The following is a 15,532-nucleotide window of genomic DNA, read 5'->3' on the forward strand; positions in this document are numbered from 1 at the left end:
TTGCATTTGGCTGGGCTCTCTGTCGTTGAAGCGGTCCCTTCTCAGACGGTTGGGTCCATTACGGGGCTGGTTCTGGTAATTGACAGTCTGGTTCACTTAGCAGTTTGCAGGGAGTCTCATCCCAATATGGTGAGACCCAGACAGAGGTTGCTGAGCCGTCGTGGTTCTTCTAGAGGAGGGGGTTCGAGCAGACCTGAGAGAGATAATACGGGGCATTGCTGCCACTGTAATCTGGCAAGCTCCATTGGAGCCATTCGCCTGCACTCAGGCCAACATATGGATGTTGGGGCTTCTAGCTCGGCCTCCTTGCCAGCTTTTGGCTCCACTATCTTCAACTTCACCAGCTCTACGGCAAACCCGAGAATCAGTGCGCATGTTTCCATTCTGTTCATCGAGAATCCTCCTGAGGTGGATGACCCCATAGAAGCTCGGGAGCAAGGGATGCAGGACTACCATGGCGAAGCAGAGCAGGCTCCGACAGCTGATTTGGAGCAGGAAGAAAAGGGACGGGCCACTGTCGAGGAAAAATCCAAGCATTCCCAGAATGCTCCTAACGCGGCTATTGGGGAAGCGGAAGCGACCTCGCCTACTGAAGCTCAGCCGGATTACTACGGCTGGTGCCCAATTGTGGAAGAGCAACCGGATGAGCCGAATGAATAATCACGCCGGCGCCCCTGCTCCACCAGGTCGCTCCAGGTTCAGTCGCCGTCTCCTGGTTTGTTGTTGGTTCAGTCAATGTTTTTTTTAGGATGTCAAAGCTATTTGTTTTTTGTGTTAATGATGAGACCACTTACTGTTTCCCCTGTGCAGGACGACTTGAACAATTCTTTTTGTCTAAGACCCCTGCGCGGGCTTCCGTCTATGGACAGTCTTGGAACTTCATGGAACCACCCCTGCCAGGGCTTGATATGGGGAATTATGTCCGGGTTTCTGTCAGTCTTAGTTTTTGTCTATGTCTGGTGCCCTTTGAGGGCAAGAGCATACTCGTCTTACCTGTTGTAATTTTGCACTCTGTACATATTTAATAGATTAGCCTTGTTACCGAGATTTTTTTTTTTTTAATATTTTTTGAATTTGTTTCATTATTTTTACTCTTATTGTTTAGTTTCAACAATATTATTAGATTGTTAATTTTGACTTTTAATAAAACAATCAATTTCTTTTCTTTATATATTTTAATTCTATTTTCAATTTATTTTTATTTTTTCATTTAATTTAATTATTTAATTATTTTTATTTTTTAACCAATTAATTTATTCATGAACATTAAAAATTTAATAATAATCTGTTTCATAAGAACATTAAATTTTTTTAATAATATTTTATTCATAATTTGACTTTTTTTTCCAATTTTTGGATTTTCTCTTTATCAATTTATCTATTTAATCTCTTACTAGGATCAAATTCTCCATATTAATATTGATAATGAACTACACCACTAGATGGTTCGAAACACATAAACTCCAAAATTATAATGTGATTTCTATCGAAAGAATTTCAATATACAGACATTGATATTAGTGAATTTAAATGTATAACACCATTGATCAATCACAATGGAATGAATACATCCAATGTCTTATCACATTATCTTGTTGCTACATATTTGACTACCCATTCACAAAAATTGAGATAAAATGTTTCCACTCGCAATCACTCAAGAAGATAGCAATGTGATTATTTTGGTTATTGTGTATGAGGATGTCTTCATCACATCATTGAAAAAACCTATAAATTGTAAAAAACCAAAATATTTCATAAGATGTCTCTTTCCCTTTTTCTCTTTTAACTTCAGAGAATCGATAATAAATGATGTGATGTGAAATAACATGTATGTTTGATTTGAGGTTGAGGTTTCTCATCTTTGTGTGTATATATTTCTTACTTGGACCTCTCATCATCTTTTTTGTGTGTTTATATTTCTTACCTCCGCTTATCATCATCTTCTATTGTGTCTATATTTTTTACTTAGGTTTAGGTTTATCATCATTTTCTTGAGACATTGTTGACTATCCATTTAACAGAAAAAATAAAAACTACTTAATGTGTTTTTACACCTAGTCACTCGAGAAGATAACTATGTGTTTTTTCTAGTTAATGTGTATAAATATGTTGCATGATTGAAACAATCTAGTATTTGTAAAAAATAAAAATAATTTATAAAATGTTTTTCTTCCTCCTCAATGTGTATAAAGTTGTCTCCATAGTGTCATTGAAACAATCTATCATTAAAAAAAAATCATTTTTTTTATAAAAGGTTTATCTTCCTCTTCATCTATTACTTTGAGAGAAACAATGATGTGGTGTGAAATAAAATGTATGTTTGAATGGAAGTTGAAGTTGCTTATGAAATAGTGATCAAATTTGAAGAGTTGGTCTTAATTTTAGTTAGAAAGGCAATATATTCATGCCCTTTTCCATAATGAATTATTTTAAAAAAATTCAATTCAATTGACAACAATATGATATCTTTATATTTCATTTTCAATCAAGATTATTTCTACTAAATATACTAAATTCCTAAAACTAGATGGCAGGCAGCGTTTGACATACAATGTTAAATAATTGTTTAGAAAAGATAACTATAACTTATAAAAAAATAAATATTAAATATTACATAAGATTTTGTAAATTAATAATTGGTCTTTTAACTTTGTATCCTTTACACCATAAAATATGATAAAAATTCAAAATAAATAATTATTTAATATAAAAAAGAAACATAAGTTATAAAGAAAAAATATTAAATACTACTTAGTAAAATAATCATTACTTTATTACCTTTCTATTTGATCTTTGGAATGTTATATCACTCATATTATTAACTTGGAAATAACCCTTACAATAGTATATATGTAGGAGAGGTTTATTGGTTCAACTAGGTTATTGAGATATGGGCCTAACTCCCTCAAGGGAGTTCCAAGGGAGATGGAAGAGACCTAGAGATTTTTCCTATGTACCTAGATTAGTGAGGGCCAAGGGAGATGGAAGAGACGTGGAGATTGTTCCTATGTACATAGATTAGTGTATATATGTTTGTTTGTGTGGTTGTGTGTTAATCTTGTTGAAGTATGATTTTTTCCGTTGTGGATGCTTGTGCGTTGCGGAGGAGAAAGTTAGACCAGAAGAATTTCATGGTTTATTAGGATTATCAATTCCTACATCCATGTAAAAAATATTGATTGGAGCCTTGAGTATCTCTACCACTGACCGAGAGTTGTATTATGTCGTTCGATGCAAAGATCTGTCACAGATCATGAGAAATAGGAATTTCATTGAGCATAGAATCCCTTTACATTCAGGGCCTCGATTAGGGGCAGGAAATTCCAAGGCTCACACTTCATTGGGCATTCTCTAGTGACGCCACACAAAGGGTTCGATTAGTTTGCCATGAAATGGTATATTTGTATAGTTGAAGGGCCAAAACTGGGCCTGCAAATGAATTGCAACCATGCTCCCAGGACCTTTCTACCTTTGAAACTTGTCCTCATCTTTCAAAGGAAACTTCAATGAGTGGTTACACCTCATGCAACTAGTATACCAGTAGATCATGGCGTCGGTGGTATGAGTGTGGTTTGAAGCTGATGGTATGAGTGTCAATGTCGAAGATTGAAGCTACGACTCATTTGAAATTGTTCGTTGTGATGTGGAACCTTTGCTGCCATTTTTCATTTTTCTCCACTTGAAGCGAAAAAGAAATATGCTAAAATCAGTTTAGGAGACCTGTGTAATGTAGCTAGCGTATGTGGTGTGAGCGGCCATGTTTTACTTGTTTTACTATGCTTGGAAGAGGCGAGGAGTTGTGCTATGGTATTTGGTGCACACAATTGTTTTCATACGAGTTGTGTGTGGAGGCTCGGAAAAGAGCTTGGAAGAATTGGCTTCGCCTCTAGATCTTGCACTATGGAAATTTTTCTAATTATTCCAGTTATTTAGAAATATTCCAACAATATTGAGATTTATAGTGTGTTGAGAAGCATTGGAGTTATTTAGTTTGTTTCTATTCTATTTGTAAAAAGTGCAGAACCAATGAATGAACAAAAAACATAGTGTAAATTAGTGATTCTCGACATTCTTTGATTTGATTGTGTGAGTCTATTACATGATAATGGGTCTTGTTGTTCTTCGGGCTTCAAGAGCATCAATGACCAATTATTTTTGTGAGATCGATGTGTGTGAGACAGGTCAAGTTGTATGGTCAAATTTTGAACACATTAAGTTTCCAGAAAACTATCCTAGATAACTATTAGATACAACGAGCTATGTCATCTAATAAATGGGAGCTTGTCAAAAGGATGATTCTTTACTTGGCTACTTTTTCTAATAGTTACAACGAGCTCTGTAATTTGGTAGAATAAAGTATGTCAACATTGTTGATCATGCAAGTCCATCAAAGATGATTTGAGGCATTTATGTTTTTAATGGAGTTCAAGTGAGAACTTGAAGATGTGGTGGTGAAGAAAGAGGATTGTTTGAGGGATTCCAAAGTGGATGTGAGTGTTGATGAAGACCAGTAAGAAAAAGATAAATTATGTTGTTGTAATATGTGTTCTCTATATTGTAATTTGTGATTTATATAATAATGTAAGTGTTAAGGGGGGAACTTGGAAATAACAATTACAATAGTATATACGTAGGAGTGGTTTGTTGGTTAGATTAGGTTGTTGAGATATTCTCTAAACGATATTTTCCTTGTTTGGAATCTATTGGATCTCATTTTTCTTTTTCTTAATTAGTCTACTCCTATATTGATACAAAAATATGATTACATAGAGGCTGATGCCTCAAGATTTCTAGCCCAAGAGATGACATTCTTACAAAAGATGTTTGATGTACTTACTGGAGGACCTCCACAGTGACTTATTTCAGGACTTAAAGTATCTGAAGACATTAGACAAGGTACCATGACACTGACCAGAAACTGAACCATACATTGACCAAAACTGACCTGTAAACTGCTAGCTCTTAGACAGATACTAACATAGACAGATACCAACATACATGAGAATGTCGCCCTCACAGGGGAATCGACAAATGGAGTTGATAGAGACCTCATATTGGGAGCTTAAAAACATGAAAAACTATGTATCCGGAGGGGATTGAACGTCTTCCTTCAGCAGCTGACAAAAACCAAAAGGCGCGGACCTGTTCAATCTTCATCCGAGGTTGTTGGCTGTTCTTCTACAATTCGGCACCCAAATTGGTCTGTGTCTTTGAATTCAGAGGGATGGACCTCTGAACCTGAAGGATCACCTCCTGCTGGTGCGCTCGGGCAGGCGTGTGCGTTTGAATTCAGAATTGGCGAGCCGCCTGAATCTCTGCGCTGGGAGACGTTCTGGTCTGCCATCCGAGGTTCCAGAGGAGTCCCAGGATTGACCTCCCCCGAACCCACAGCATCCTCGCACATCTCGACGGTAACTGACACGATGAAGGATGAGTTTCCTAGAGAACAGGGGAAGCGGAAGCGAGCTGTGTGCGAGTGTGAATGATGAGAGCAGACTTTAGTGAAGACTTGCCCTCTTCCCCTGCTCCTGCCACTTCTTGTTGTAGGATATCTATGGCAGCAGAACTTCGAAGCTTCAGACGAGGGGTCCGAAGTGGTTGAGGAAGGCTGGCACGAGACATGGCCATGGGAGCTGCCCCGTTTGCAACCAATCCTAGTGCGTTCTCTTGGCATGTTGAGGTGAGCAGAACAAACAATCGGAGAGGGAATGACGAGGTGGTGACAAAGGAGTATAGACACCGAATGAAAGGGAGCCTAGGCGCACTGATAACCGCCAGCACCATGAACCAGAGCCCGACAATGCACAGTTCTGTTTTGAGAGCAAGGAGCTGCCACCTTGCTGAACCTAAAGGCGCGCGGAGGAGAAGTAGGAATGAGGTCTAGGCCAAGCGCCATCGCAGATAAATCAGAATCGAGGGAGGGCAGCGTTAATGCTGCATTTAATAAGTTTGTGTGAAACCATATTTCCGTCCTCCTGCAAATCCATGTGGTTGTGAGTGGCGGCGCGCCCACCCTCCACGCCTCCTTCGTACCACTAACTTGACTATTCACCCGCATCTCAGACTGTTGGATCTCATTTTTATGTGGCTTGTATATTGGTTTTGAATGTGTAATATCCAATTTTTTGAGTGAATCTGTCCACAACATTTGTTCATCAAACTACTATGATGGGGTTTCATATTTATTCATGAAAAATATTCACATAATAAAATAAATAATTACTCGATATAAAAGTAAATATCATTACATACTATGCCGTAATTTAATAATTGATTTACTACCATTCTATTCTAATATTTCATTTCTCTATCAATAACTATAATGTTTAATATTATTTCAGAAAAATATATTTACATAATACTATAATATAATGTTCAAATACTCAAAATATAATATTCATTAGTAGATTAATCATGTAGAAAATGCTACATATATGGCAAGGACTAAAAATTATTCTTATAATGTGGAGAAGACTAAAGATAATTAAAATAAAAAAACGAGAGTTGAAAAACAGATGAACTTGGTTAACAAATTCAGAAAGTGATTTTATCAAAATCTTAGGGAGGACAACCTCATAATGACCCGTCTTTCTCATTAAAATATAGTGTTGTTCTTGCATATTAACGACCATTACATAGTAGTGATCAACGTTTCGAGTTAAGCGCGAACTAAGCGCTAAACCCTTCATTTTTCATCAGATTGTCCACTTATTAGGAACTCTGCAATGTTCCATTATATACACTTAGAAATGGGAAGAGCTAATGGTTTTCTTGCTCCATCCTGATATAAAAGTAAAATTTCAGGAAAATTATTAAGATTTTTAAACGTTTCATCTTCAGCGGTTTCTCTTTATGGTCAGCTTATTTATGAAAATTAAAATGTTTATTTATTAATTTATAAGTGGGAGGACCTAAGTGTTTTATTCCTTTGCCTTGATATAAAAGTAAACTTACAAAAAACCAAAATAGTTTTGAATTTTCTTTGTTAGAATTTATAATTCCATCTAATTATGTTAGAATTCTTTTCAAAAATAGATGAGAAAACAAAACAAGAAAGGGCTGTTGTCAACTAGATCCTTCCAAGTACGACACTTAAGCATTTAATATGACTCTATTTTAACTTGTATATACTCCGATGTTGCATGAAATGTGTAAGGAGTTGTGACTTTTATAATTTAAATTTTGATGTTGGTTGTCTTTACTTTGTGACATGTGATAATTGACATTGAAAGGCCACTTAATGGCAACAAGTAACCCTTCGATTAATATAACATTAATCATTATTTAAAATGAAGGGTTTTATGCTTAACTCGTCTAATTGGAAACATTGATCATTACTTTGTAACAGTGATTAATATGGCAGAGAATGTTATATTTTAATGGGAAAAAAGGGCGTTGTCTACTGAGCCGAAAATTTCTCTGAAGTTCAAATCTAATTTTTTTTGTCAACAAATCAATAGAAGGGGTGTTTGAATCATTTTTTTAATGGTGAATCTTGGAGTTTAAACAATCTTGGGAATCCAATTATTTTTTCTCAACAAATGGAATAAATGGGGTGTTTGAGCCCCATCAGAAACCCCCGGAATACTCAAAATCTTGAAACTTGACAGTTGTAACCTAGATTTCCCAAAATATCTACCAATTTTTATCAAAATCTTGTAAAAAATTCCATTGTTTTCTAAGAAAATTTAAGGCCTCCTTAGAATAATGATGAAGTTGTCCTAAGTAGGAGATTTTTATATTTGATCAAAATATATCTATACATACACTACATGGAAGGATAGCATAATACCCCAGAAAAAATCTTGCAAATCTTTAGTTCTGGAAGCTTGCAGGAACAACTAGCAATATATATAAATCAAAGTATTTTTAAACAACAATGTCTTATGGGTGGACTTAGATTAGCAAGAAACATCTGTGATTGTTGGAATTTTGACGAAATTCATGCTATAGAGGAATACCTTGATGCAAAAATGGCTCGAGGCAATTAAATTTGATAACAAAACTTGGTAAAATCAATGTAATGATCAGATTCGGCTTGGAGACGAAACCCTTTTGTACCCGAATGAAGTTTTTATAAACAAAGAGGTCACAGAATACCCAATCTGATATGTATCACATCCCCCATTGAAAACATCAAGAATACACATCCACTACTAGACCCAAGTGTCGAGGCAAGCATTCCAAGCCTCAACAGCTTGTTGTTGATATGAACCGTTTTTGCATCGTGACTCTCTAAGGATATTTGTTGTTGTCTACTATGATTGCTAATTTCAAGCCCTCTGCAATCGAATGATGTCACCTTAAATACCACAAGGTTCTTAATAATGTTCTCCCTTGCATCACAACCGCCACTATGTTCTAAACTCTTTTGCCTAGGAGTTGCTAATGAAAATGCAGCTAATACTGCAAATGTGAATGACTTCACACTCACGAGGCCGCCCAGTGTTGTTACTTGCACACTTGTTGCTCCTTTTCTTAGAACCTTGCTAATCTCTTCTAGACTTGGGTGTTTCACAACGAATGAAGAAGGAGAAAGTAGGGAAATTCTGGGCGGGGAAAAATACCGCCATGATGACTGTTGGCAAATTCAATGCTAACAACCTCCAAGCTCCATTACCTTGTATTTATCGCTGCAACAATCTTCTGCGTACTCTATATATAAAACGTCAAGTTGTCAAGATTTACAGAATGACTCACGTGAACAAGGCAAGTTGCAACTAGGCCCATGGTCTGGGCTTAAGCTCGATAATAGATATCCTGCAATTTATGTGGACCTATAGCCTTTCATAAGGTATTTTATAATATTATTTAATTTTTTTTTAGAAAACAAGAAAAATCAACATTGACATTTTTAACAAACAATTTTAGCTTTGAACTTCTCTGACATGCTAGAGGCATTTTGATGAGCTGTGAAGTGTTCAATTTTGAACACTGCTTGATGGGTCCAGCCCCTCGTCACACTTACCAATGTTAATAAAGGATTATAAATGTATTTAAATGATGAGCAGTTTGATTAAATGAGAGATTTGTTCATTCGGGAGTTGATTACAAAGATTTAATATTTGTTTGTTTCCCAGTACTTATGACTTGTACCTGCACCGCTCGTTCTTGGACAAGTGTCCACTCCTCGAAGGTATCACTCCCGCTTTGGTAATGGGTCCACAAACCCTATCTCTAGGTCACTTTGCTCGTCGAGCTGTTGAGGCTGAGGATTTCACAGTATGGTCCTTCTGTGTGATTTTCACTGTAAAACTTTATGCTGCTCCTGGTATTTTGGTTCGTCTTTCAACCTGGAAACTCATTCGACTTCACCCTCTGGTAAGAGACTCTTGTTGACACTGGTTTTCCTTTGCTTGTTTCTCCGCCTCGCGCTTAATCTCTCTGCTGAGTTATGGACAGTAGCGTACTTGAAAAGATTTAGTGATTTTCTGTGTACAAGGTTAATGTAGGTTGTTTTGCTACACTATGCGACTGTTCTTGTCTTGGCTTCTTCTGTTCAACCATTCTTTGAGCTCTCTAGTCACATTACCATGTTTCTTGGATAGGTTGTGGTCTCAGGGTCTTAGGCTTTAGTTTCTTCTTCAATGACAAGGTAAGGTCTTGTTCTCTACTATCATTCATTTCTCCTCTTCACGCTTTTGTTTAACTCACTCGCTCCTTCGTGAGCAGAGTGACCCTTGGTGACTGCAACGTAGGTGCCCTGTCTCCACAATGTAAGTTCGAAACCCTTGTCTTGGTATTTTTTTTTTCCGTCCCTTCTTTCTCTATCACATAATGCTCACGCTTTGCTGTTGGTGTCTGTCGTTGCAGGTGGGTTTGTTGTGGAGGGTTTTGGCTTCGACTTCTTGGCGTGCTGGCTAGACCCGGGTAGAGTCGCTCCTTGTCATCCTTGTCACTTGTTTTATTTCCATCGTTGGCTAGGGTTACAGTAGTCTATTGTGGAGACTTTTGACTGTCTGACAGTATGTAGTCGAGGTCTGTTAGGCTTGCATTATTTCGTTTATGGGTAGTTGTTGTAGTTTGTTTTTCGGCTAGGGTTTCTAATCCTCTCCATTATAACAAACTCATTTAGACTTGTACAACGTTATTTCGCATGGACTGTATGTATATTGGTCAGAGATTTTGTGATTGTATGTATCTTGAACAGAGATTTTTGTGGTTTATTTGTGAATGAAAAAAAGAGGGTTTACTCTTCAGAAAATACCTGTGCGATTTGTCTCTGTCTTTGTTGCTCGAAATGTATGCGACTTGTCTCTGTCTTTACTGCTCGAAATGTATGCGACTTGTCTTTGTCTTTACTGCTCGAAATGTATAAAACTTCCAGGAACCCTTTGCATTCTTTTAACTAATAATTTCTGGAACCATGCGGCCTTGTTTCTGTAACGTCCTCCATGGCTATATTTGCAAGCTTGCTTTGTTGCTTTATCGACCTGTTTTAATTAGTACAGATAGAACAAAATATCTGTATATGCATGTAGAATAAATATCAGAGAGCGTGTTTTCCTTGTATCAGGCAATTTAACAAATGATAGATAGACGGTTGTAGGATATTAGAATGTAGCTTGTGTGCTCAGAGATATTATTATTATATTTCTCCTTCTAAAAGGTCGAACCCTTTGCAATTGCATTTTGTCTCTTTTTCAATAATTGTCTGGAAATTGTTTCTCCTAACTGTTGTTGGTTGCACTCTGTTGGTTACATTTTTAGTTCAAAAACTGTTTATTTCACTACGCTACAATCTGTAAATGTTGACATGAAAATAAAAATAATTACTTGCAACAGTTTGACTAATTAATCCTCTACCTTCCTAAATATTGTTTCTTTACAAAATTAAAATAACAACAAAAGAAACAACTACAGTGTTCACTTTGCAATTTCCTTCTGAGTCCTCTCAGAGACCAAACAACCTTCCTTCATGATGACCCGTCAGCCTGATACTCCTGCATCAGGCTCCTGGGGTAATAAAAAGTCATGGCTCCGTTGCATGAGCTCCTCCACAAAATAACCCACCTTCTTTATCTGTGCCGCGTTGAGCCATGAACTGTCCTTGATTGGATGGTTCTTCCACTTAACAAGGTATCACAGATACTCCTTCCTGCGAGTCCTCTTGGCCACTTGTGTGTCAAGAATCTTCTCGATCTCATGGGGTTGAGCCAAAGGCATTTGCCTCATCCAAGAACTGCCTCCAACTTGGGTGTCCTGTTCTGGCCGTACCACACTGTCATCTTCGGGGTTGGCAGTATGTGGGAATAGGTCTGCCACGTTGAAAATATGTGATATGCCTATACCTAGTGGCAACTGTATTTCATAAGCGTTGGCTGAGAATTTACGCAGAATTTTACAAGGACCAATCTTCTTAAATTTCAGCTTGTTATATGCGCCCTTAGGAAACCGTTCTTTGCGTAAGTGTGCAAGGACTTCATCCCCTACATTGAATTGTACTTCTCGTCGCTTTAAATCTGCCTGTTGTTTGTATTTCTGAATGCTGTCCTGCAACTTTGATTTCACCTGTTCGTGTAGTTCATTCATCGCTTTGGAAAAATCTTCCCCATCAGCACTTCTCTTCTCCAATTTTCCCAGATCCCGCAACTCGTGTACTCTGCGAGGATGCATGCCATACAGGATCTGAAATGGACTGTGTCCGGTGCTGTAGTTCGATGAATCGTTATAAGCGAATTCTGCTTGAGCGAGCGCACGATCCCATAACTGTGAATTTTCCCCAGTCAAGCTCTGTAACAAGTTCCCCAAACTCCTGTTCACCACTTCCGTTTGCCCGTTAGTTTGTGGATGATATGCAGAGCTAAAGTTCAATTGTGTGTCCAAATTCTTTCACAAAGTGCGCCAAAAGTGTCATGTGAAATTTATGTCCCTGTCGGAAATAATAGATCTGGGTAGGCAGTGTAATCTAACAATCTCCGTGAAAAACAAGTGAGCTACGTGAGAGACAACACTAGTTTTTCGACAAGGGATGAAATGCACCATTTTCTAAAACCTGTCTATCACCACCATCACTGAGTCGTAACCTCACTACATTCTAGGCAGTCCTAAGACAAAGTCAATGCTGACTAAGTCCCATGGTCTACTTGGAACAGGCAGTGGTGTGTAAAGTCCGGTGTTTTGACTATGTCCTTTTGCCAATTGGTAGACTTTACACCTACTCACATATCGATGCACATCCCTTCGCGTTCTTGGCCAGTAATTGAAGTGTTTGAGCTGATATAAAGTTTTGTCTATGCCAAAATGTCTGGATAGACCTCCACTATGTTTCTCCCGAATAATATTTTATCTCATCGAACAATCAAGAATACATAACTGTCCCCCTCTAAACAGTAGCTTCTCCTGCAAGTTGTAGTCCAACCATGGACTATTGTTCTTTAGCAAGGGATTTTGATAGGCTTCATAAGCCTCTCTGAAATCCATGTCAGTCTGATACAAGTCTTTGAAATGCTCGAAACCCAACACTTGTAGCGTACTTTCTTGTAAGAGCAAGGCTCTCCTACTCAATCCATTTGCCACCTTGTTGGCCTGCCCGTTGATGTGCTTCAACACAAAGGTGAAACTCTGCAAATATTCAACCCATTTTGCATGCTTGTGGTTCAATTTATGTTGTTGCATCACATATTGCAACACTGAATTATCAGAAAATAACACAAATTCACTCCCCAACAGATAGTGTCTCCAATGCGTCAGTGCTTGGACGACATCATAGAATTCCTTGTTGTAGAATGAATACTTCTGCCTGCTTTCGTTCAACTTCTAGCTGAAAAATGCAATAGGTTTGTCTTCTTGGCTGAGTACAACACCAATAGCTATACTACTTGCATCGTAGTGAACCTGGAAAAGCTTATTAAAATCTGGTAACCTTAAAATTGGCCTTTCTATAATTTTCTTCTTTAGGAGCTGAAAGCTTTCCTCTGCTGCCTCGGTCCAACAAAAAGGCTGACTTGCCTTTTTAATAGTGTCCAACATAGGCGTGCAGATTTCACTGAAATTTCTTATAAATTTGCGATAAAAACTCGCCAGCCCATGAAAACTATGTACCTCAAACAGGCTTTTCGGAGATGGCCAGTTAATGATTGCTGCAATCTTTTCTGGGTCCATCTTCAACTCATTTTCTGCAATTACAAAGCCTAGATAAACCAGTTCTCTTTGTAGGAAAGTACATTTTTTCAAATTTATCAGCAGCTTATTCTGCTGCAGTTTCTCCAGCACTCTTCGAACATGTCGAAGGTGCTCCTCCTTAGTCCTGCTGAAAATTAATATGTCATCAAGGTACACTATCACAAACTTGCCGATGAACTCTTTCAGCATTTCATTCATCAATCGCATAAAAGTACTAGGGGCGTTACTCAAACCGAACGGCATGACCAGCCACTCGTACAGCCCTTCATTAGTCTTGAAGGCTGTCTTCCACTCATCTCCTTCCCTGATCCGGATCTGATGATAGCCACTCTTTAGATCAATATTCATGAAGTATGCTGCCCCACTTAGGCAGTACATCATATCGTCCATCCGTGGTAGTGGAAATCTGTACCTAATAGTGATTTTATTGATGGCCCGTGAATCTGTGCACATCTGCCATTCTTCTCCTTTCTTGGGAACGAGAACTGTTGGTACTGCACAAGGGCTCAAGCTTTCCCTTATCAACCCTCTATCTAGCAACTCCTGCACTTGTTTCCTGATATCCTCATTATCTTTGGGGCTCATCCGATATGCTGCCTTATTTGGTAAGCTTGCTCCGGGTATAAGGTTGATATGATCACTCATGCTTCTTTTGGGAGGCAACTTGTCCCGCAAATCATCAACTACAATATCACTAAACTCCTACAGCATCTGATGAATTTTTGTCGGCAAATAAGACATTTCTGTATTCAACAACACTGTCTTTGCCTTCCTCACAACAACATAGTTCATTTCACTTTCCTCGATCTGTTTCAAAAACTGTTTTCCACCTATTAGCAATGCTTTCGTCTCGCTTGCTTCTGTTGTCTCCTCTTCCTTGATGGGTACAAGCGTGTGCTTGATCCCATCTTTAACAAACTTGTAGCAGTTTGTCTTCCCATCGTGTACTACCTTCCGATCATACTGCCATGGTCTTCCTAGCAGTATGTGACACACGTCCATTGGCATAATATCACAGATAACTTTGTCTTTGTACCTGCCAATGTGAAATTCAACTTCACACTATTCATCAACCAACAGCTGGTGGCCTTTCTACAGCCACGACACCTTGTAAGGGGTGGGGTGCTTTAGCCGCTTCAAACCCAACTTCTCTACCATCTTAGTGGCAACCAAATTATCTGTACTCCCGCTATCAATGATCAACTTGCAGCACTTCCCGTGTGATTTGCAAACTATCTGGAATAATGTTTTCTGTTGGGTCCGTTCAGCTGTTTCTTTAGCTCGTTTCAGGAATACTTTGTTCAGAACTAAGGCCTCCCCCGTTTTCGGTACATTTTCTGCTTCTTGGGGCGGTGCCTCAGCTTCCTTAGGCTGTGCAACAAATGTTCCTCTCTGGCCAACTTGTTCCGCTTTAGGGCATTCAAAAGATCTTTGCCCCCACTTGTGGCTTCTGTAGCACTGGTAATTAGCTCCTCTACCTCGGCCATTCCCTCTTCCTCGCTATATGGCCTCCCACCTCTAGTGCTGTATCTTTTTTCTGTTGTTCTTGAAGCCTTGGAGCTACTACCCTCTTTGCTATTACTGGCAGTTCATCCTCTGCCATAGGACTGTCCTCGTCCTCTGTTGGTTCCCCGTCCTCTCCTAGCATTTTGTTTCCTAGTAATCTTTTCCTCAGCCTTCATAGCACTCTGATAGGCTTCTTCTATATTTCTCGGGGAAAGGATGCTGATTTCATCCAGTATTTCAAGTCTCAAACCACTTACGTATCTTACTATCTTCTCTGAGGTGTCATCGGTGTAACCAGTGCTCAAGCTCACTCGGTAGAATTCTGCTGTATACTCTCTTACTGTCATTCATTTTTGTCTTAAATTATGCACTTGTCGATACAGTGCAACCTGATAATCCTTAGGCAGAAATCTGCCTTTCAGCTTGGCCACCATCCTTGACCACTTCTTTATCGGTAACTTGTTCATCCTTCTTCTCTCTGCTTGGACACTGTCCCACCACAGGGCTGTGTGTCCTTTCAACTTTGTTGCAGCGAACTTGACTCTCCAGTCCTCGCTGACCTCTTCACATTCAAAATACTTGTCCAACTCGCTTACCCAGTCCAACAGAACTTCTGTGGACAGGCTGCCATCGTAATTTGGAATCTCCGGTTTGGGCTTGCTGTTGGCCAACAGGACCGACCTCAACAACCTCATCCTTGGCCCTTCTTCATCCGATTCATCTGTTATAACTATGGCTTCTTCCTCACTGTCATCTCCTATTTCTGGATCCCTTCTCCTTCTTACTTCCACTGCCTCCAAATGAGCAGTAAGGATCCTTATTTCTTCCCTCAGTCCTTCATGTGTTGCTCTGCGCACACCTCTCCCACGTCCTCATCTTCCAAATTCCATATCCTGGC

The 15,532-nt window shown here is 38.8% G+C and overlaps 1 protein-coding gene across 1 annotated transcript; it reads right to left on the reverse strand.

Annotated features, from left to right (window-relative positions):
- Window positions 1-11,085: 11,085 nt before the first annotated feature.
- Window positions 11,086-15,329, reverse strand: LOC149256447 (uncharacterized). The gene is made up of 3 exons (XM_089455374.1): window positions 15,125-15,329; window positions 14,892-14,974; window positions 11,086-11,736 (listed from the first exon to the last, which is right to left on the reverse strand). The coding sequence occupies exons 1-3, from the start codon at window positions 15,327-15,329 to the stop codon at window positions 11,086-11,088; spliced, it is 939 nt and encodes a 312-aa protein (XP_089311500.1).
- Between the last annotated feature and the right edge of the window lie 203 nt (window positions 15,330-15,532).

The sequence above is a fragment of the Pinus tabuliformis genome, chromosome 7, assembly GCF_031772625.1.
Source record: "Pinus tabuliformis cultivar Carrire ecotype Pingquan chromosome 7, CPIR1, whole genome shotgun sequence".
NCBI classification, from domain to species: Eukaryota; Viridiplantae; Streptophyta; class Pinopsida; order Pinales; family Pinaceae; genus Pinus; species Pinus tabuliformis.

Bases quoted from the DNA above. Each gene is read 5' to 3' on its own strand.
- LOC149256447 (XM_089455374.1), bottom strand. From the start codon at position 15,329: ATGAGGTTGTTGAGGTCGGTCCTGTTGGCCAACAGCAAGCCCAAACCG. The intron at 14,975-15,124 runs GTGTCCAAGCAG...AATGAATGACAG, and splicing joins CACAGCCCTGTGGTGGGACA to TAAGAGAGTATACAGCAGAA. The intron at 11,737-14,891 runs GTAAGTGGTTTG...AACTTGTTACAG, and splicing joins CAGAGAAGATAGTAAGATAC to AGCTTGACTGGGGAAAATTC.